This window comes from Nerophis ophidion, linkage group LG26 (genome assembly GCF_033978795.1).
Source record: "Nerophis ophidion isolate RoL-2023_Sa linkage group LG26, RoL_Noph_v1.0, whole genome shotgun sequence".
Taxonomy (NCBI): Eukaryota; Metazoa; Chordata; class Actinopteri; order Syngnathiformes; family Syngnathidae; genus Nerophis; species Nerophis ophidion.
The window spans coordinates 5218196-5242263 of NC_084636.1; the positions used below are offsets into that span (position 1 = coordinate 5218196).

The following is a 24068-nucleotide window of genomic DNA, read 5'->3' on the forward strand; positions in this document are numbered from 1 at the left end:
TATAATTAGCTAAAATACTTGCATAAAATGTTAGCCTAGCATGATAACATCGGAAAAGTGAGCGTACTTCTAAAATTGCGCTAAGCATCAAAATCCGTGCTTTTTAGGTTCAAATGAATATAATTAGCTGATATACTTGCATAAAATGATAGCATGCTAACATTAGCATGATAACATCGGAAAAGTTAACTTACTTCTAAAATTGCGGCAAGTATCAAAATCCGTGATTTTAATGTTCAAATGAATATAATTAGCTGATATACTTGCATAAAATGTTAGGATGCTAACATTAGCATGATAACATCGGAAAATTAACTTACTTCTAAAATTGCGGCAAGTATCAAAATCCGTGATTTTAATGTTCAAATGAATATAATTAGCTGATATACTTGCATAAAATGTTAGGATGCTAACATTAGCATGATAACATCGGAAAAGTTAACTTACTTCTAAAATTGCGGCAAGTATCAAAATCCGTGATTTTAATGTTCAAATGAATATAATTAGCTGATATACTTGCATAAAATGTTAGGATGCTAACATTAGCATGATAACATCGGAAAATTAACTTACTTCTAAAATTGCGGCAAGTATCAAAATCCGTGATTTTAATGTTCAAATGAATATAATTAGCTGATATACTTGCATAAAATGTTAGGATGCTAACATTAGCATGATAACATCGGAAAAGTTAACTTACTTCTAAAATTGCGGCAAGTATCAAAATCCGTGATTTTTAGTTCCAAATGAATATAATTTGTTAAAATACTCGCATAAAATGTTAGCATAGCATGATAACATCAGAAAAGTTAGCGTACTTCTAAAATTGCGCCAAGTATCAAAATCTGTGCTTTTTAGGTTCAAATGAATATAATTAGCTGAAATACTTGCATAAAATGTTAGGATGCTAACATTAGCATGATAACATCGGAAAAGTTAACTTACTTCTAAAATTGCGGCAAGTATCAAAATCCGTGATTTTTATGTCCAAATGAACATAATTAGCTCAAATACTAGCATAAAATGTTAGCACAACATAATAACATCGGAAAAGTGAGCGTACTTTTAAAGTTGCTACAAGTATCAAAATCTGTGATTTTTAGGTTGTAATGAATATAATTAGCTAAAATACTTGAATAAAACATTAGCATGCGAACGTTAGCACAATAACATCGGAAAAGTGAGCGCACTTCTAAAATTTCGGCAAGTATCAAAATCTGTGACTTTTAGGTCCAAATGAATATAATTAGCTCAAATACTTGCATAAAATGTTAGCATGCTAACATTAGCACGATAACATCGGAAGAGTGAGCATACTTGTAAAAAAACAAAAACAGCAGAGTCCACCACAGATTCCCCAGGCACTGCTTCCTCATAGGAAGACGTTTTTGGTGGGATTGAGGAGGACTTGGAAGTATTCCCTCCACCGATCCACAACATCCGCAGTCGAGATCAGCAGAACACTACCCGCACCATACACGGTGTTGATAGTACACTGCTCCCCCCACCCCCCTGTCCGGAAGTCGTTTTCCATGACTTCGCCAAAGTTTTTGCCTGCGCAACCGCTGACACCGCACACCGTTTGGCCTGTCGGTACCCGTCCACTGCCTCTGGAGTCCGATGAGCCAAAAGAACCCGATAGGACTCTTTCTTCAGCTTGGCGGCATCCCTCACCGCTGGTGTCCACCAACGGCTTCTAGGACAGGCACCAACTTCCTTGCGGCCACAGTTCCTATCAACCGCCTCGACAACAGAGGTGCGGAACATGGTCCACACGGACTCAATGTCGAGCACCTCACTCGAGACATGTTCAAAGTTCTTCTGGAGGTGGGAATTGAAACTCTCTGACAAGAGACTCTGCTAGGCGAACCAGCAGACCCTCACAATGCGTTTGGGCCTGCCAGGTCTGTCCGACATCCTCCAAGTCGTTTTCCATGACTTCGCCGAAGTTTTTGCCTGCGCAACCGCTGACACCGCACACCGTTTGGCCTGTCGGTACCCGTCCACTGCCTCTGGAGTCCGATGAGCCAAAAGAACCTGACAGGACTCCTTATTCAGCTTGGCGGCATCCCTCACCGCTGGTGTCCACCAACGGCTTCTAGGACAGGCACCAACTTCCTTGCGGCCACAGTTCCTATCAGCCGCCTCGACAACAGAGGTGCAGAACATGGTCCACACGGACTCAATGTCGAGCACCTCACTCGTGACATGTTCAAAATTCTTCTGGGGGTGGGAATTGAAACTCTCTGACAAGAGACTCTGCCAGACCTTCCCACCAGACCCTCACAATACGTTTGGGCCTGCCAGGTCTGTCCGACATCCTCCCCCGCCATCGGAGCCAGCTCACCACCAGGGGGTGATCGGTAGAACGCTCCGCCCCTCTCTTCACCCGAATGTCCAAAAATGGGGCCGCAAATCTGATGTCAGAACTACAAAGTCAATCATGGAACTGCAACCGAGGGTGTCCTGGTGTCAAGTGCACATATGGACACCCTTACGTTTGAACATTGTGTTCGTTATGGAAAATCCGTGGCGAGCACAAAAGTCCAATAACAAAACACCACTTGGGTTCAGATACGGGCGGCCATTCTTCCCAATCACGCTTCTCCAGGTTTCACTGTCGTTGCCAACATGAGCGTTGAAGTCTCCCAGTAGGACAAGGGAATCACCCGAGGGAGCACTCTCCAGTACTCCCTCAAAGGATTCCAAAAAGAGTGGGTACTCTGAGCTCTGTGCGTAAGCACAAACAACAGTCAGGACCCGTCCCCCAACCCGAAGGTGGAGGGAAGCTACCCCCTCGTCGACTGGGTTAAAGTCCAACGTGCAGGCTTTGAGCCGGGGGGCACAACAAGAATTGCCACCCCAGCCCGTCGACTAGAAGAGAGTCCATCCCCTCTCGAGAGAACAGGTTCCAGAGCCCTTGCTGTTCGAAGTGAGTCCAACCACATCTAGCCGGAACTTCTCCACCTCGCGAACCAGCTCAGGCTCCTTCCCTCCCAGCGAGGTGACGTTCCACGTCCCAAGAGACGACGATCGGAACGCCAAATCCCTTGCCTTCGGCTTCCGCCCAGCTCACACTGCATCCGGCCTCTGTGACCCCTCCCATGAGTGGTGAGCCTATTGGAGGGGGGACCCACGTTGCCTCTTCGGGCTGAGCCCGGCCACCAGGCGCTCGCCAACCTTCCCCACCTCCAGGCCTGGCTCCAGAGGGGAGTCCCGGTGACCCGTGTCCGGGTGAGGGAAATCTAGGTCCTCGATTTGTACTTTTCATAAAGGTCCTCAAGCTGCTCCTTGTCTGATCCCTCACCTAGGATCTGTTTGTCTTGGGAGACCCTACCAGGGGGCATAGAAGACCCCAGACCACATAGCTCCTAGGATCATTGGGACACGCAAACTCCTCTGCCAGCTCAGAAAGGAGGGAAATGTTAGCCTACTTCTGGAATAAAAACAAAGGTCTCACTTGTTGGCCTCGCCGCTTTTGCCTTTCGTGTCATCCTTCTCCACTTTGATGAAGTCTGCCGGGGAGAGAACAGGAAGTGATGGCGGCAGAGAACAGGAAGTGATGGCGGTAGAAGCGTGGGTGAGGACGCTGACCGTATAACTTCTCGGTGGGTTTGCCCTCAGAGGTGTGCAGTTGGATGCCGCCGGTCAACACGCCCGTGTTCTCGCCGTGGTGCGTCAGGGCCACCTGGAACTCGGTGTAGCAGAGCTGGGCGGCTCGCAGCGCAACACAACCTTCTCCTGGAAGAAGCACAAGAACCGTGTTTCCTTCTCCTGGTAGACGCTGTGTTCCTACCGGGTCTTTACCGTACGACTCGTCCGAGTCCGTGGACTTGACGCAGATCAGGATGTGTTGGTCCAGAAGGTACTCGGCGTCCGAGATGATTGGAGTGAGCTTGGAAAGACAAATAGGAAGATAAAGCACACACTTGGTAGGTGCCATGGAAACCTAGGTTGGTAGACACTGGGGTGGGTTTGGTACATAGGTAGGTATGGCAGACAGGTAGGTATGGTGAAAACCTGGGTCGGTTTTGGTACATAGGTAGGTATGGGGGCTACTTAAGTAAGTGAAGTACAGTAGATACTCAAGTAGGAATATACTTGGGAAGATTTGGTCTCTAAGTAGGTATGGTAGATAGGTAGGTACGGATAAAACCTGGGTAGGTTTGGTAAATAGGTAGGTAGGGTAGATACTTTAAGATGCAGTAAATTCTCAAGTAGGTAGATAATTAGGTAAGTCTGGTACATAGGTAGGTAGAGTAGATATGTACAGTTGAAACTAGGTATGGACAGTCGACACTTAGGTATTGACAGTTGACACTTGGGTAAAGACAGTTGACACTTAGGCATGGACAGTTGACACTTGGGTATGGACAGTTGACACTTGGGTATATGCAGTTGACACTTTAGTATGGACAGTCGACACTTGGGCATGGACAGTTGACATTTAGGTATGGACAGTCGACACTTGGGCATGGAGAGTTGACATTTAGGTATGGACAGTCGACACTTGGGCATGGACAGTTGACATTTAGGTATGGACAGTCGACACTTGGGCATGGAGAGTTGACATTTAGGTATGGACAGTTGACACTTGGGTATGGAAAGTTGACACTTGGGTATGGACAGTTGACACTTGGGTATGGACAGTTGACACTTGGGTATGGAAAGTTGACACTTGGGTATGGACAGTTGACACTTGGGTATGGACAGTTGACACTTGGGTAAAGACAGTTGACAATTAGGTATGGACAGTTGACACTTAGGTATGGACAGTTGACACTTGGGTATATGCAGTTGACACTTTGGTATGGACAGTCGACACTTGGGCATGGACAGTTGACATTTAGGTATGGACAGTTGACACTTGGGTATGGAAAGTTGACACTTGGGTATGGACAGTTGACACTTGGGTAAAGACAGTTTTCACTTAGGCATGGACAGTTGACACTTGGGTATGGACAGTTGACACTTGGGTATGGACAGTTGACACTTGGGTATGGACAGTCAACACTTTGGTATGGACAGTCGACACTTGGGCATGGACAGTTGACACTTAGGTATGTACAGTTGACACTCAGGTATGTACAGTTGACACTTAGGTATGGACAGTTGACATTTAGGTGTGGACATTTGACACTTAGCTATGGACAGTTGACACTTGGGTATGGACAGTTGACACTTAGGTATGGACAGTTGACACTTAGGTATGGACAGTTGACACTTGGGTATATGCAGTTGACACTTTGGTATGGACAGTCGACACTTGGGCATGGACAGTTGACATTTAGGTATGGACAGTTGACACTTGGGTATGGAAAGTTGACACTTGGGTATGGACAGTTGACACTTGGGTAAAGACAGTTTTCACTTAGGCATGGACAGTTGACACTTGGGTATGGACAGTTGACACTTGGGTATGGACAGTTCACACTTGGGTATGGACAGTCGACACTTGGGCATGGACAGTTGACACTTAGGTATGTACAGTTGACACTAAGGTAGGTACAGTTGACACTTAGGTATGGACAGTTGACATTTAGGTGTGGACAGTCGACACTTGGGCATGGACAGTTGACATTTAGGTATGGACAGTTGACACTTGGGTATGGAAAGTTGACACTTGGGTATGGAAAGTTGACACTTGGGTATGGGCAGTTGACACTTGGGTATGGAGAGTTGACACTTGGGTATGGACAGTTGACACTTGGGTATGGAAAGTTGACACTTGGGTATGGACAGTTGACACTTGGGTATGGACAGTTGACACTTGGGTAAAGACAGTTGACACTTAGTCATGGACAGTTGACACTTGGGTATGGACAGTTGACACTTGGGTATATGCAGTTAACACTTTGATATGGACAGTCGACACTTGGGCATGGACAGTTGACATTTAGGTATGGACAGTCGACACTTGGGCATGGACAGTTGACATTTAGGTATGGACAGTTGACACTTGGGTATGGAAAGTTGACACGTGGGTATGGACAGTTGACACTTGGGTATGGACAGTTGACACTTGGGTATGGACAGTTGACACTTGGGTATGGACAGTCGACACTTTGGTATGGACAGTCGACACTTGGGCATGGACAGTTGACACTTAGGTATGTACAGTTGACACTCAGGTAGGTACAGTTGACACTTAGGTATGGACAGTTGACATTAGGTGTGGACATTTGACACTTAGCTATGGACAGTTGACACTTGGGTATGGAAAGTTGACACTTGGGTATATGCAGTTGACACTTTGGTATGGACAGTCGGCACTTGGGCATGGACAGTTGGCACTTGGGCATGGAAAGTTGACACTTGGGTATGGACAGTTGACACTTGGGTATGGACAGTTGACACTTGGGTAAAGACAGTTGACACTTAGTCATGGACAGTTGACACTTGGGTATGGACAGTTGACACTTGGGTATATGCAGTTAACACTTTGATATGGACAGTCGACACTTGGGCATGGACAGTTGACACTTAGGTATGTACAGTTGACACTCAGGTAGGTACAGTTGACACTTAGGTATGGACAGTTGACATTAGGTGTGGACATTTGACACTTAGCTATGGACAGTTGACACTTGGGTATGGAAAGTTGACACTTGGGTATATGCAGTTGACACTTTGGTATGGACAGTCGGCACTTGGGCATGGACAGTTGGCACTTGGGCATGGAAAGTTGACACTTGGGTATGGACAGTTGACACTTGGGTATGGACAGTTGACACTTGGGTAAAGACAGTTGACACTTAGTCATGGACAGTTGACACTTGGGTATGTACAGTTGACACTTGGGTATATGCAGTTAACACTTTGATATGGACAGTCGACACTTGGGCATGGACAGTTGACATTTAGGTATGGACAGTTGACACTTGGGTATGGAAAGTTGACACGTGGGTATGGACAGTTGACACTTGGGTATGGACAGTTGACACTTGGGTATGGACAGTTGACACTTGGGTATGGACAGTCGACACTTTGGTATGGACAGTCGACACTTGGGCATGGACAGTTGACACTTAGGTATGTACAGTTGACACTCAGGTAGGTACAGTTGACACTTAGGTATGGACAGTTGACATTAGGTGTGGACATTTGACACTTAGCTATGGACAGTTGACCCTTGGGTATGGAAAGTTGACACTTGGGTATATGCAGTTGACACTTTGGTATGGACAGTCGGCACTTGGGCATGGACAGTTGGCACTTGGGCATGGACAGTTGACATTTAGGTATGGACAGTTGACACTTGGGTATGGAAAGTTGACACTTGGGTATGGACAGTTGACACTTGGGTAAAGACAGTTTTCACTTAGGCATGGACAGTTGACACTTGGGTATGGACAGTTGACACTTGGGTATGGACAGTTGACACTTTGGTATGGACAGTCGACACTTGGGCATGGACAGTCCACACCTAGGTATGTACAGTTGACACTAAGGTAGGTACAGTTGACACTTAGGTATGGACAGTTGACATTTAGGTGTGGAAATTTGACACTTGGGTATGGAAAGTTGACAATTGGGTATAGACAGTTGACACTCGGGTATGTACAGTTGACATTTAGGTATGGACAGTTGACACTTGGGTATGGACAGCTGACACTTAGTTATAGACTGTTGACACTTAGGTATAGACAGTTGACATTTAGGTATGTACAGTTGACACTTATCTATCGACATTTGACACTAGGGTATGGACAGTTGACACTTGGCTATGGACAGTTGACACTTGGGCATGGACATTTGACACTTAGCTATGGACAGTTGACACTTGGGTATGGAAAGTTGACACTTGGATAAAGACAGTTGACACTTGGGTATGGACAGTTGACACTTGGGTATATGCAGTTGACACTTTTGTATGGACAGTCGACACTTTGGCATGGACAGTTGACATTCAGGTATGTACAGTTGACACTCAGGTAGGTACAGTTGACACTTAGGTATGGACAGTTGACATTTAGGTATGGACATGTGACACTTGGGTATGGACAGTTGACACTTGGGTATGTACAGTTGACACTTAAGTATGGACAGTTGACATTTAGGTATGGACATTTGACACTTAGTTCTGGACAGTTGACACTTGCGTATGGAAAGTTGACACTTGGGTATGGACAGTTGACACTTGGGTATGTACAGTTGACACTTGGGTATGTACAGTTGACACTTGGGTATAGACAGTTGACACTCGGGTATGTACAATTGACATTTAGGTATGGACAGTTGACACTCGGGTATGTACAATTGACATTTAGGTATGGACAGTTGACACTCGGGTATGTACAATTGACATTTAGGTATGGACAGTTGACACTTGGGTATGTACATTACAATGTTTTTTACATAAATTCCTGGTGCCCATCAGAATATTTACCTGCACTTGGTTGCCAAACCAGACTTTGATGGATCCATCCAGGTGTTCCGTGTTCTCTCCTTCACACGTCCTGACAGTTTCTGCAAGTCATGTTGTCAAAATGTCATCTTTTGCTTTGGGAAGTTGCTGCCATTCAAAGGAACTTTTCAAGTCCAGTGGCAGCAAGTCACACCATTTTTTTTTTACTTTTTCCTTGTCTTGTTGTCATACTAGACACTAGATGGCAGACATTCTATGTGAATGTTTTACACCTGAAAAGTCTTTGTCCATCTCAAACATGCATTTATCTTTCAATACATTTACCCCGTAATACTTGGCGACATCTTGAAAGGATGCAACATTTTTCTATACTCGCATGCTAACGTTAGCATGGTAACATTCTATGATAGCATTTTTGCTCATTTCATTCGTATTAACCTAAAAATCATGGATTTTAATGCTCGGCACCATTTTAGAACAATGTTAATTTCTCCTAAGTTAGCATGCTCACATTTTATGCAAGCATTTTTGCAAAAAAAATGTTTTCGTATAAACCTAAAATTCATGGGTTTTGATACTTGCCATATGTTAACTTCTCCCGAGTTAAAATGCCAACGTTTTATGCTAGCATTTTTGCAATTTTTTTTCTTTGTATTAAACCTAAAAATCATGGATTCCGATACTTGCTGCCACTTCAGAAGTATGTTAACTTCTCATAAGTTAGCATGCTAATATTTTATGCTAGCATTTTTGCAAAACAATGTTTTTGTAAAAACCTAAAATTTATGGGTTTTGATACTTGCCGCCACTTTAGAAGTGTGTTAACTTCTTTAGAGTTAGAATGCTAACGTTTTATGCAAGCATTTTTGCAAAAAAATATTTTTGTTTTAAACCTAAAAATCATAGATTTTGATACTCGGCGCCACTTAAGAAGAATGTTGATTCCTCAAAAGTTAGCATGTTAACGTTTTATGTCAGCCATTTTGCAAAAAAATGTTTTTGTTTTAAACCTAAAAATCATGGATTTTGATACTCGGCGCCACTTTAGAAGTATGTTAACTTCTCCTGAGTTAAAATGCTAATGTTATATGCTAGCATTTTTGAAAAAAATGTTTTTTGTATAAACCTAAACATCATGGATTTTGATATTTGGCACCACTTTAGAAGTATGTTAACTTCTTTTAAGTCAGCATGGTAACGTTTTATGCAAGCGTTTTTGCAAAAAAAAATTGTGTTTCTACTTGCAATTCAAATGCTTTACTCGCAGACAATTGTTTTTATAATTACTAATGTTTTTTTGATTAAATAAAATAGTTTTCAATTTGCTAACGTTTTTTTTTTTTTATTCGATAAAAGTTTTTTTCTACCTGCAAATCGATTTTTTACTTGCAGAAAATGTTTTTTAGTCTGGCAAATTTAACTAGTCTTGCTAATGATTTTTTTAATTGAATAAAATAGTTTTTCAACTTGCTACTGTTATTATTTTTTATGAAATAACATTTTTTTTCTATTTGCAAATCGTTTTTTTAATTGCAGAAAATTGTTTTTATTCTGGCAAATGTAATTAGTCTTGCTAATGATTTTTTTATTGAATATAATTGTTTTTGTACTTGCTAAAGTTTTTTTTTTAATTAAATACAATTGTTTTTTTCTACATGCAAATCAATGTTTTACTTGCAGAAAATTGATTTTAATTCTGGCGAATTTAAATAGTCTTGCTAATGATTTTTTTTATTGAATAAAATAGTTTTTATATTTGCTAATGTTTTTTTTTTTTATTAAATAAAATTATTTTTCTTCTTGCAAATCGATGTTTTGCTTGCAGAAAATTGTTTCTATTCTGCCAAATTTAATTAGTCTTGCCAATGATTTTTTTTATTGAATACAATTGTTTTTGTACTTACTAATATTTTTTTTTTTATTAAATAAAATTGTTTTTCTACTTGCAAATCGATTTTTTACTTGCAGAGTTTTTTTTTAATTTTGCCAAATTTAAATAGTCTTGCTAGAGATTTTTATTTATTAAATACGATTTTTTTATACTTGCAAATCGTTTTTTTAATTGCAGAAAATTGTTTTTATTCTGGCAAATTTAATTAGTCTTGTTAATGATTTTTTTTTACTGAATGAAATTATTTTTCTACTTCCTAATAAAATTGTTTTCTACTTGCAAATCAATTTTTTGTTTGCAGAAAATTGTTTTTATTCTGGCAAATTTAATTTTTCTCGCTAACGATTTTTTTTTGGTGAAAAAAATTGTTTTTGTACTTGCTAATGTTTTTTTTTCACTTAAATACAATTGTTTTGTACTTGAAATTCTATGTTTTTACTTGCGGAAAATTGATTTTTATTCCGGCAAATTTAATTAGTCTTGTTAATGATTTTTTTTTACTGAATGAAATTATTTTTCTACTTCCTAATAAAATTGTTTTCTACTTGCAAATCAATTTTTTGTTTGCAGAAAATTGTTTTTATTCTGGCAAATTTAATTTTTCTCGCTAACGATTTTTTTTTGGTGAAAAAAATTGTTTTTGTACTTGCTAATGTTTTTTTTTCACTTAAATACAATTGTTTTGTACTTGAAATTCTATGTTTTTACTTGCGGAAAATTGATTTTTATTCCGGCAAATTTAATTAGTCTTGTTAATGATTTTTTTTATTGAATACAATTGTTTTTCTACTTGTTAATGTTTTTTTTTTTAAATTAAATAAAATTGTTTTTCTACTCGCAAATCAATTTTTCACTTGCAGAAAATTGTTTTTATTCCGGCAAATTTAATTAGTCTCGCTAACAATTTTTTTTTTATTGAATAAAATTGTTTTTGTACTTGCTAATATATTTTTTTAAATTAAATAAAATTGTTTTTCTACTCGCAAATCGATTTTTGACTTGCAGAAAATTGTTTTTATTCTGGCAAATTTAATTAGTCTTGCTAATGATTTTTTTTAAATAAAATTGTTGTTGTACTTGCTAAAGTTTTTTTTAATTAAATATAATAATTTTTTCTACTTGTAAATCAATTTTTTACTTACAAAAAATAGTTTTTATTCTGGCAAATTTAGTTAGTCTTGCTATTGATTTTTTTATTGAATCAAATTATTTTTCTACTTGCTGATAAAATAGTTTTTCTACTGGCAAATTTATTTTTTTACTTGCAGAAAATTCTTTTTATTCTGTAAAATTTAATTAGTCTTGTTAATGATTTTTTTATTGAATAAAATAGTTTTTCTACTTGCTAATGTTTTGTTTTTTGAATAAAATAAAATAGTTTTTCTACTTACAAATCGGTTTCTCACTTGCAGAAAATTGTTTTATTCTGGCAAATTTAATTAGTCCTGCTAATGATTTTTTTATTGAATAAAATTGTTTTTTACTTGCAAATCGATTATTCACTTGCAGAAAATTGGTTTATTGTGGCATATTTAATTAGTCTTGCTAATGATTTTTTTATTGCATAAAATTGTTTTTGTACTTGCTAAAAAAATAAAAATTAAATAAAATTGTTTTTCTACTTGCAAATCGATTTTTTACTTGCAGAAAATTGTTTTTATTCTGGCAAATTTAATTAGTCTTGTTAATGATTTTTTTATTGAATAAAATAGTTTTTCTACTTGCTAATGTTTTGTTTTTTAAATAAAATAAAATAGTTGTTCTACTTACAAATCGATTTCTCACTTGCAGAAAATTGTTTTTATTCTGGAAAATTTAATTAGGCCTGCCAATGATTTTTTTATTGAATAAAATAGTTTTTTTTAACTTGGAAATCGATTTTTCACTTGCAGAAAATTGTTTTATTCTGGCATATTTGATTAGTCTTGCTAATTATTTTTTATTGAATAAAATTGTTTTTGTACTTGCTAAAAAAAAAAAAATAAATAAAATTGTTTTTCTACTTGCAAATCCATTTTTTACTTGCAGAAAATTGTTTTTATTCTGGAAAATTCAATTAGTCTTGTTAATTATTTTTTTTATTGAATAAAATAGTTTTTCTACTTGCTAATGTTTTGTTTTTTAAATAAAATAAAATAGTTTTTCAACTTACAAATCGATTTCTCACTTGCAGAAAATTGTTTTTATTCTGGCAAATTTAATTAGTCCTGCTAATGATTTTTTTATTGAACAAAATTGTTTTTTACTTGCAAATCGATTTTTCACTTGCAGAAAATTGTTTTATTCTGGCATATTTAATTAGTCTTGCTAATTATTTTTTTATTGAATAAAATTGTTTTTGTACTTGCTAAAAAAAAATTATTAAATAAAAGTGTTTTTCTACTTCCATCCATCCATCCATCTTCTTCCGCTTATCCGAGGTCGGGTCGCGGGGGCAGCAGCCTAAGCAGGGAAGCCCAGACTTCCCTCGCCCCAGCCACTTCGTCTAGCTCTTGCAAATCCATTTTTTACTTGCAGAAAATGGCTTTTATTCTGGCAAATTTAATTAGTCTTGTTAATGATTTTTTTATTGAATAAAATTGTTTTTTTTACTTGCAAATCGTATTTTCACTTGCAGAAAATTGGTTTATTCTGGCATATTTAATTAGTCTTGCTAATGATTTTTTTTTTATTAAATACAATTTTTTTTGTACTTGCTAAAAAAATAATTAAATTCAATTGTTTTTCTACTTGCAAACCAATTTTTTACCTGCAGAAAATTGTTTTTATTCTGGCAAATTTAATTAGTCTTGTTAATGATTTTTTTAATTGAATCAAATTATTTTTCTACTTGCTAATAAAATAGTTTTTCTACTGGCAAATCGATTTTTTACTTACAGAAAAAAATTGTTATTCCGGCAAATTCAATTAGTCTTGTTAATGATTTTTTTTATTGAATAAAATAGTTTTTCTACTTGCTACTGTTTTTGTTTCTTATTAAATACAATTGTTTTTCGACTTGCAAATCGATTTTTCATTTGCAGAAAATTGTTTTATTCTGGAAAATGTAATTGGTCTTGCTAATGATTTTTTTTATTGAATAAAATTGTTTTTCTACTTGCTAATATTTTTTTTTTTAATTAAATAATTTTTTTCTACCTGCAAAACGATTTTTTACTTGCAGTATTTTATTTTATTCTGGCAATTTCATGCAAAAAATTTTTTTTATTGAATACCTTTGTTTTTGTACTTACTACAGTTTTTTTTTTAATTGAATAAAATATTTTTTCTACTTGCAAATCAATTTTGTGCTTGCATAATTTGTATTTATTTTTTTGCTTCCCAATTGTTTGTGTGTAAATAAAAAGTTTTGTCACTAATTACACTTTATAGTATACAAACAAGGGTCCTGAAACGGATTGTGTTGAACCTCAGAGGTTCCACCTGACTGCTTACTTTCCAGGCAGCTGGAGTGATATTCAATGAAGAACTTGGTCTTGGACTTGGTCAGCAGGGTGGCTTTGCAGTTCATGATCTGGATGCCGCCTTGAGGGGCGTTGTTGGGATCTGGACCATCCAGGGGGGAAAAAAAAACAAAACTGATTGAGCAGTTTTGTCGGAGCAAAGGAAAGCGCCCATGAACATACCTCGCTTGGAGACAAACTGCGAGGCCACGCCCACTTCGAAGGAGGCAAAGACAGGTGAGTGGTCGCTGGTCATGATGTCGTTAGTGCACCCTGGCAGACACAACATTTTCACGCAAAAATCAACTGTTTCATTGGTAGAATAAATATAAAACAATAAATAAAATACACTTTTCTTTGGGGCGGGGTCATGAGCAGCTCAGGTGTTTCGAAGGCTTTTAAAACCCCGTCGTAGCGATGCTGGCATGTTAGTTCGCTAATAAGGCTTGATGTGTTGAAGCGTGATGTTTTTTTAAATTGATTTGTCAATGTTTTTCATCAAAACGTCCCCCGCATCTTTTTTTTTTTTTTTTTTCAGTCAAACACTTTCTATAAGCACAGACCACTGATAATCTCCCTCGATCTGGGGCTCCACGCAAGATCTCATCCCGTGGGGTCAAAATAATCATGAGAACGGTGAGCAAAAATCCCAGAACCACAAGAGGGGACCTGGTGAATGACCTGCAGAGAGCTGGGACCAAAGTAACAAAGATTACCATCAGTAACCTTTGTTACTGCGTGGCGCAGTGGGAGACCGGTCGTGCGCAACCCGAGGGTCCCTGGTTCAAATCCCACCTAGTACCAACCTCGTCACGTCCGTTGTGTCCTGAGCAAGACACTTCACCCTTGCTCCTGATGGGTGCTGGTTGGCGCCTTGCATGGCAGCTCTCTCCATCAGTGTGTGAATGTGTGTGTGAATGGGTAAATGTGGAAGTAGTGTCAAAGCGCTTTGAGTACCTTGAAGGTAGAAAAGCGCTATACAAGTACAACCCATTTATCATAACACACTACGCCAACAGGGAATCAAATCCTGCAGTGCCAGACGTGTCCCCCTGCTTAAGCCAGTGCATGTCCAGGCCCGTCTGAAGTTTGCCAGAGAGCACATGGATGATACAGCAGAGGATTGGGAGAATGTCATGTGGTCAGATGAAACCAAAATACAACTTTTTGGTATAAACTCAACTCGTCGTGTTTGGAGGAAGAAGAATACCGAGTTGCAGCCCAAGAACACCACACCTACTGTGAAGCATGGGGGTGGAAATATCATGCTTTGGGGCTGTTTTTCTGCTAAGGGGACAGGACGATTGATCCGTGTTAAGGAAAAAATGACTGAGGCCATGTATCGTGAGATTTTGAGCCAAAACCTCCTTCTATCAGTCAGAGCTTTGAATGGTTGACCAAATACTTATTTTCCACCATTATTTACAAATAAATTCTTTAAAATTCCTACAATGTGAATCCCTGGATTTTTTTTTCACATTCTGTCTCTCACAGTTGAAGTGTACCTATGATGAAAATTACAGACCTCTGTCATCATTTTAAGTGGGAGAACTTGCACAATCGGTGGCTGACTTAATTCTTTTTTGCGCCACTGTATATATATAAAAATCTTTCATTAATAAATGTATATAAATCATATATATGTAAATATACATATATATATTTGAGCTAAAATATATGCTGTGCGCTGTGTTTTACATGTGATAAACGATAATCAAAAACTGTATTTAAAAAAACAACACTTTACATGGTAAGAAAAACAAATATAAGTGTATATAATAGTAAACATCATGGTAAAAAAAATGTACAATGCATATATATTCTCTTGTAAAAAATAAATTCATTTATCTACAGCAGCCGCTGCAAAAAAAAAAAGGTTGTGAAAGACGAACATATATCACGTATTGGGGTTACAAAAAAAGGAACAGGAAATGACTCACCATACGCCTGGCAGACGACATGGACCAGAGGGTAGGACTTCCACAGGATGCGATCGCACCACGACGGCAAGTTATATTTAGTCTGCAACATTTCATCACACCACACATTTATTTAGCCGTAACTCATAACATTAAAATACATATGGAAACTGAAACTATTTTCCCACGGGAAATAATGTAAATTTAATGACAACATTATACTTAATATCCTACATATTCTATAGTTTTTTTTTTTTTACTACATTGAATATAATGTTTTGGTACACAAGTCCTTCTTTAATCCACAAAATACATAAATAAATTCTGTTCATTCTGCCATGCTTTTATTTTGAATCTTCCTTTGCAGTGAACAGGAAGTGACAGCTTTGTAACTTGACGGTAATTATGTCACTGTCACCATGAGGAAGTTGGGGAAACTGCAACGCAACTATTTATTCAAACATGAAAATGTTATGTTGATTAAAAATATAGACCAGTGGTGTACAAATTGTGGCCCCCGGGCCCTTTGCGGCACGCAGCTATTGTTTTAAAATGCCATTTAAAATAAAGATGAGGCATAAATTGGAATGAATAACGCAAAAGGGAAAAAGTTGCAATGTTTTTTTGTGAGAATGTTGCATATTTTAAATCCTACAGATAGACCTGAAGTTGATCTTCAATATCAAATCAAATAAAAATAATATAAATGCGTTACTTATTAAAAATTGTCATTGATCAAAAAAATAACAATGAATCAAAATCAATGTTCTTATGAATTATTGACATATATCTAAGGCTCCAATTACTTCTCATTTAAAATACCACTTTGAGAATTTAGGGGGTAAATAAATATGACATATTTTATATCTCAGCCATAAAAAAAACTGGGTTTTCTTTGACAAAAAAATGCAGGAAACATCAAAAGTTTAACTTTCTATCCACAGATGGACCTGAAGGTCATCTAGACATTTAATAATTAAAAATTAATATGAATTATTTTCTCACATTTTTGCAGGTCCCCAGGACCACAGTGGATGGGAGCCCTTAAGGTTCAAAAATATAAATATGTATTGTAAAGATTTTTATAATAGTAGTACTGTTGTAGTAGTAGTAGCAGTAGTACTGTAGTAGTAGTAGTAGTACTAATGACAAGAAGAGCATACCCCCGTGGCCTTGGTGTAGACTTACTTGTATCGGGTGTAGTAGTGATACTGTAGTAGTAGTAGTACTGTTGTTGTTGTAGTAGTAGTAGTACTGTAGTAGTAGTAGTAGTAGTAGTAGTAGTAGTAGTAGTAGTAGTACTAATGACAAAAGGAGCATACCCCCGTGGCCTTGGTGTAGGCGTAGTAGTCTCGGGTGTAGTAGTAATACTGTAGTAGTAGTAGTAGTAGTAGTAGTAGTAGTAGTAATATTGTTGTTGTTGTAGTAGTAGTAGTAGTAGTAGTAGTAGTAATACTGTAGTAGTAGTAGTGGTAGTAGTAGTAGTAATATTGTTGTTGTTGTAGTAGTAGTAGTAGTAGTAATACTGTAGTAGTAGTAGTGGTAGTAGTAGTAGTAATATTGTTGTTGTTGTAGTAGTAGTAATACTGTAGTAGTAGTAGTAGTAGTAGTAGTAGTAATACTGTAGTAGTAGTAGTGGTAGTAGTAGTAGTAATATTGTTGTTGTTGTAGTAGTAGTAGTAGTAGTAGTAGTAATACTGTAGTAGTAGTAGTAGTAGTAGTAGTAGTAATACTGTAGTAGTAGTAGTGGTAGTAGTAGTAGTAATATTGTTGTTATTGTAGTAGTAGTAGTAGTAGTAGTAGTAGTAGTAGTAATACTGTAGTAGTAGTAGTGGTGGTAGTAATATTGTAGTAGTAGTAGTAGTAGTAGTAATACTGTAGTAATACTGTAGTAGTAGTAGTAGTACTGTAGTAGTAGTAGTAGTAGTAGTAGTAGTAGTACTAATGACAAAAGGAGCATACCCCCGTGACCTTGGTGTAGGCGTACTTGTCTCGGGTGTAGTAGTAGTAGTAGTAGTAGTAATACTGTTGGAGTAGAAGTAGTTGTAGTGCTAATGACAATAGGAGCATACCCCCGTGGCCTTGGTGTAGGTGTATTTGTTTCGGGTGTAGTAGTAGTACTGTAGTAGTAGTAGTAGTAGTAGTAGTACTGTAGTAGTAGTACTGTACTAATAGTATTAATACCAAAAGAAGCATACCCCAGTGGTCTTGGCCTTGGTGTAGGCGTACTTGTCTCCCGTGTAGTAGTAGTACTGTAGTTGTAGTAGTAGTAGTAGTAATAGTAGTAGTAGTAGTAGTACTGTAGTAGTAGTAGTAGTAGTAGTATTGTAGTAGTAGTAGTGTATTAGTAGTATTGTAGTAGTAGTAGTAGTAGTATTAGTAGTAGTACTAATGACAAAAGGAGCATACCCCCGTGGCCTTGGTGTAGGCGTACTTGTCTCGTGTGTAGTAGTAGTACTGTAGTAGTAGTAGTAGTAGTAGTAGTACTGTAGTAGTAGTACTGTACTAATAGTATTAATACCAAAAGAAGCATACCCCAGTGGTCTTGGCCTTGGTGTAGGCGTACTTGTCTCCCGTGTAGTAGTAGTAGTAGTAGTAGTAGTAGTAGTAGTAGTAGTAGTAGTAGTAGTAGTAGTAGTAGTAATACTGTTGGAGTAGAAGTAGTTGTAGTACTAATGACAATAGGAGCATACCCCCGTGGCCTTGGTGTAGGTGTATTTGTTTCGGGTGTAGTAGTAGTACTGTAGTAGTAGTAGTAGTAGTAGTAGTACTGTAGTAGTAGTACTGTACTAATAGTATTAATACCAAAAGAAGCATACCCCAGTGGTCTTGGCCTTGGTGTAGGCGTACTTGTCTCCCGTGTAGTAGTAGTACTGTAGTTGTAGTAGTAGTAGTAGTAATAGTAGTAGTAGTAGTAGTAGTACTGTAGTATTAGTATTAGTAGTAGTAGTGTATTAGTAGTATTGTAGTAGTAGTAGTAGTGTATTAGTAGTATTGTAGCAGTAGTATTAGTAGTATTAGTAGTAGTACTAATGACAAAAGGAGCATACCCCCGTGGCCTTGGTGTAGGCGTACTTGTCTCGTGTGTAGTAGTAGTACCGTAGTTGTAGTAGTAGTAGTAGTAGTATTAGTGTATTAGTAGTATTGTAGCAGTAGTAGGAGTACTGTAGTAGTAGTAGTAGTGTATTAGTAGTATTGTAGTAGTAGTAGTAGTAGTAGTAGTACTGTAGTAGTAGTAGTAGTAGTAGTAGTAGTAGTAATAGTAGTACTAATGACAAAAGGAGCATACCCCAGTGGTCTTGGCCATGGTGTAGGCGTACTTGTCTCGTGTGTTGTAGTAGTAGTAGTAGTAGTAGTAGTAGTAATAGTAGTAGTAGTAGTACTAGTAGTACTGTTGTAGTAGTGGTGTATTAGTAGTATTGTAGTAGTAGTAGTAGTAGTAGTGTATTAGTAGTATTGTAGTAGTAGTAGTAGTACTGTAGTAGTAATAGTATTAGTAGTAGTACTAATGACAAAAGGTGCATACCCCAGTGGCCTTGGTGTAGGCGTACTTGTCTCGGGTGTAGTAGTAATACTGTAGTAGTAGTAGTAGTAGTGTATTAGTAGTATTGTAGTAGTAGTAGTACTGTAGTAGTAGTAATAGTAGTAGTAATACTGTAGTAGAAGTACTGTAGTAGTAGTAGTAGTAGTACTAATGACAAAAGGAGCACACGCTGGTGGTCTTGGCCTTGGTGTAGACAGACTTGTTTCGGGTGTAGTAATAGTACTGTAGTAGTAGTAGTAGTAGTAGTAGTACTATAGTAGTAGTAGTAGTAGTAGTAGTAGTAGTAGTACTAATGACATACCCCGGTGGCCTTGGCCTTGGTGTAGGCGTACTTGTCTCGGGTGTAGTAGTAGTACTATAGTAGTAGTAGTAGTAGTAGTAGTAGTAGTAGTACTAATGACATACCCCGGTGGCCTTGGCCTTGGTGTAGGCGTACTTGTCTCGGGTGTAGCGCTCAAAGCGGTAAGTCGGTGCGAAGGTGATCTCCTCCTCGGCTAAAAGTGGAAAAGGTAAAGATTCAAGGTAAGATTTAAAAGGTAAGTAGTGAACATTCAGGTGGCAGGTGAGTCTGGACATACCAAAGTGCAGGAAGACCCTCTGCTCGGTCCTCTCCATGCTGAGCTGGTCTCTGGCCAGCAGGTCCTGGTAGTTCTGCTGCCGGATCCTGGACACCATGAACTCGGCCTCCTGAGACCACATGGTGAGTACCAGCACCTGCTTACCTGCTGATTTGAGTGGCGGTTACCGTGTTGGGTAAGTCCACGCGGTAGTTGAGGTCGCCGAGCCAGAAGAGGTGCGTGAAGCGATGGGTGATGTCAAACGGGTTCAGCTTCTTGTCTCCCAGGTTCAGGAAGCGTAAGATGTTGAGGTAGTTCTGGTTCCGTCTGCCAGCACGACACATACCAAAATGTCAAATACCACGCTCTATTAGCGGCACACCACCATTTCATTACTATTGAAGTGGAAAACTACAGTTAGCATGGTAGCCAGGTTGCATCAAGCAACAAAAACTACGACTCTTGGGTTTTTACCTGCAAAATGAGTTACAAAAGCTAACATGCTAACAGTTAGCATGTGTGAAGTAACATATTATTTGATTCCGAGGTGTATTTCTGCCAAATTAGCTAAAAGACTATCGTGCTAACGTGAGCATGCTAACAGTCAGCATATGCGAAGTAACAAAATATTCGACTCTTGGGTTTTTACCTGCAAAATTAGTTAGAAAAGCTAACATGCTAACAGTTAGCATGTGTGAAGTAACAAATTATTTGACTCCAAGGTGTATTTCTGCCAAATTAGCTAAAAGACTATCGTGCTAATGTGAGCATGCTAATAGTCAGCATGTGCGAAGTAATAAAATATTCAACTCTTGGGTTTTTACCTGCAAAATGAGTTAGAAAAGCTAACATGCTAACAGTTAGCATGTGTGAAGTAACAAATTATTTGACTCCAAGGTGTATTTCTGCCAAATTAGCTAAAAGACTATCGTGCTAATGTGAGCATGCTAATAGTCAGCATGTGCGAAGTAATAAAATATTAGACTCTTGGGTTTTTACCTGCAAAATGAGTTAGAAAAGCTAACATGCTAACAGTTAGCATGTGTGAAGTAACAAATTATTCGACTCCAAGGTGTTTTACCCGCAAAATGAGTTAGAAAAGCTAACATGCTAACAGTTAGCATGTGTGAAGTAACAAATTATTTGACTCCAAGGTGTATTTCTGCCAAATTAGCTAAAAGACTATCGTGCTAATGTGAGCATACTAATAGTCAGCATGTGCGAAGTAATAAAATATTCGACTCTTGGGTTTTTACCTGCAAAATGAGTTAGAAAAGCTAACATGCTAACAGTTAGCATGTGTGAAGTAACAAATTATTTGACTCCAAGGTGTATTACCTGCAAAATGAGTTAGAAAAGCTAACATGCTAACAGTTAGCATGTGTGAAGTAACAAATTATTTGACTCCAAGGTGTATTTCTGCCAAATTAGCTAAAAGACTATCGTGCTAATGTGAGCATGCTAATAGTCAGCATGTGCGAAGTAATAAAATATTCAACTCTTGGGTTTTTACCTGCAAAATGAGTTAGAAAAACTAACATGCTAACAGTTAGCATGTGTGAAGTAACAAATTATTTGACTCCAAGGTGTATTTCTGCCAAATTAGCTAAAAGACTATCGTGCTAATGTGAGCATACTAATAGTCAGCATGTGCGAAGTAATAAAATATTCGACTCTTGGGTTTTTACATGCAAAATGAGTTAGAAAAGCTAACATGCTAACAGTTAGCATGTGTGAAGTAACAAATTATTCGACTCCAAGGTGTTTTACCCGCAAAATGAGTTAGAAAAGCTAACATGCTAACAGTTAGCATGTGTGAAGTAACAAATTATTTGACTCCAAGGTGTATTTCTGCCAAATTAGCTAAAAGACTATCGTGCTAATGTGAGCATACTAATAGTCAGCATGTGCGAAGTAATAAAATATTCGACTCTTGGGTTTTTACATGCAAAATGAGTTAGAAAAGCTAACATGCTAACAGTTAGCATGTGTGAAGTAACAAATTATTCGACTCCAAGGTGTATTACCTGCAAAATGAGTTAGAAAAGCTAACATGCTAACAGTTAGCATGTGTGAAGTAACAAATTATTTGACTCCAAGGTGTATTTCTGCCAAATTAGCTAAAAGACTATCGTGCTAATGTGAGCATACTAATAGTCAGCATGTGCGAAGTAATAAAATATTCGACTCTTGGGTTTTTACCTGCAAAATGAGTTAGAAAAGCTAACATGCTAACAGTTAGCATGTGTGAAGTAACAAATTATTTGACTCCAAGGTGTATTTCTGCCAAATTAGCTAAAAGACTATCGTGCTAATGTGAGCATACTAATAGTCAGCATGTGCGAAGTAATAAAATATTCGACTCTTGGGTTTTTACATGCAAAATGAGTTAGAAAAGCTAACATGCTAACAGTTAGCATGTGTGAAGTAACAAATTATTCGACTCCAAGGTGTTTTACCCGCAAAATGAGTTAGAAAAGCTAACATGCTAACAGTTAGCATGTGTGAAGTAACAAATTATTTGACTCCAAGGTGTATTTCTGCCAAATTAGCTAAAAGACTATCGTGCTAATGTGAGCATACTAATAGTCAGCATGTGCGAAGTAACAAAATATTCGACTCTTGGGTTTTTACCTGCAAAATGAGTTAGAAAAGCTAACATGATAACAGTTAGCATGTGTGAAGTAACAAATTATTTGACTCCAAGGTGTATTTCTGCCAAATTAGCTAAAAGACTATCGTGCTAATGTGAGCATACTAATAGTCAGCATGTGCGAAGTAATAAAATATTCGACTCTTGGGTTTTTACATGCAAAATGAGTTAGAAAAGCTAACATGCTAACAGTTAGCATGTGTGAAGTAACAAATTATTTGACTCCAAGGTGTATTTCTGCCAAATTAGCTAAAAGACTATCGTGCTAATGTGAGCATGCTAATAGTCAGCATGTGCGAAGTAATAAAATATTCAACTCTTGGGTTTTTACCTGCAAAATGAGTTAGAAAAACTAACATGCTAACAGTTAGCATGTGTGAAGTAACAAATTATTTGACTCCAAGGTGTATTTCTGCCAAATTAGCTAAAAGACTATCGTGCTAATGTGAGCATACTAATAGTCAGCATGTGCGAAGTAATAAAATATTCGACTCTTGGGTTTTTACATGCAAAATGAGTTAGAAAAGCTAACATGCTAACAGTTAGCATGTGTGAAGTAACAAATTATTCGACTCCAAGGTGTTTTACCCGCAAAATGAGTTAGAAAAGCTAACATGCTAACAGTTAGCATGTGTGAAGTAACAAATTATTTGACTCCAAGGTGTATTTCTGCCAAATTAGCTAAAAGACTATCGTGCTAATGTGAGCATGCTAATAGTCAGCATGTGCGAAGTAATAAAATATTCAACTCTTGGGTTTTTACCTGCAAAATGAGTTAGAAAAGCTAACATGCTAACAGTTAGCATGTGTGAAGTAACAAATTATTTGACTCCAAGGTGTATTTCTGCCAAATTAGCTAAAAGACTATCGTGCTAATGTGAACATGCTAATAGTCAGCATGTGCGAAGTAATAAAATATTCGACTCTTGGGTTTTTACCTGCAAAATGAGTTAGAAAAGCTAACATGCTAACAGTTAGCATGTGTGAAGTAACAAATTATTCGACTCCAAGGTGTATTTCTGCCAAATTAGCTAAATGTGAGCATACTAATAGTCAGCATGTGCGAAGTAATAAAATATTCGACTCTTGGGTTTTTACATGCAAAATGAGTTAGAAAAGCTAACATGCTAACAGTTAGCATGTGTGAAGTAACAAATTATTCGACTCCAAGGTGTATTACCTGCAAAATGAGTTAGAAAAGCTAACATGCTAACAGTTAGCATGTGTGAAGTAACAAATTATTTGACTCCAAGGTGTATTTCTGCCAAATTAGCTAAAAGACTATCGTGCTAATGTGAGCATACTAATAGTCAGCATGTGCGAAGTAATAAAATATTCGACTCTTGGGTTTTTACCTGCAAAATGAGTTAGAAAAGCTAACATGCTAACAGTTAGCCTGTGTGAAGTAACAAATTATTCGACTCCAAGGTGTATTACCTGCAAAATGAGTTAGAAAAGCTAACATGCTAACAGTTAGCATGTGTGAAGTAACAAATTATTTGACTCCAAGGTGTATTTCTGCCAAATTAGCTAAAAGACTATCGTGCTAATGTGAGCATACTAATAGTCAGCATGTGCGAAGTAATAAAATATTCGACTCTTGGGTTTTTACCTGCAAAATGAGTTAGAAAAGCTAACATGCTAACAGTTAGCATGTGTGAAGTAACAAATTATTCGACTCCAAGGTGTATTA

The 24068-nt window shown here is 37.7% G+C and overlaps 1 protein-coding gene across 2 annotated transcripts in view; it reads right to left on the reverse strand.

Annotated features, from left to right (window-relative positions):
* The window catches only part of inpp5d (inositol polyphosphate-5-phosphatase D), a 57170-nt gene that overhangs the window by 9895 nt on the left and 23207 nt on the right, over positions 1 to 24068 (reverse strand). For both annotated transcript variants that reach the window (XM_061888549.1, XM_061888550.1), the window contains 10 exons: positions 19911 to 20049; positions 19744 to 19852; positions 19571 to 19659; positions 15643 to 15724; positions 13886 to 13975; positions 13695 to 13805; positions 8390 to 8469; positions 3808 to 3895; positions 3595 to 3741; positions 3461 to 3515 (listed from right to left, as the gene is read on the reverse strand). In XM_061888549.1, the coding sequence (XP_061744533.1) occupies positions 3461 to 3515; positions 3595 to 3741; positions 3808 to 3895; positions 8390 to 8469; positions 13695 to 13805; positions 13886 to 13975; positions 15643 to 15724; positions 19571 to 19659; positions 19744 to 19852; positions 19911 to 20049 (990 nt within the window). The remainder of the gene's footprint in view (positions 1 to 3460; positions 3516 to 3594; positions 3742 to 3807; positions 3896 to 8389; positions 8470 to 13694; positions 13806 to 13885; positions 13976 to 15642; positions 15725 to 19570; positions 19660 to 19743; positions 19853 to 19910; positions 20050 to 24068) is intronic.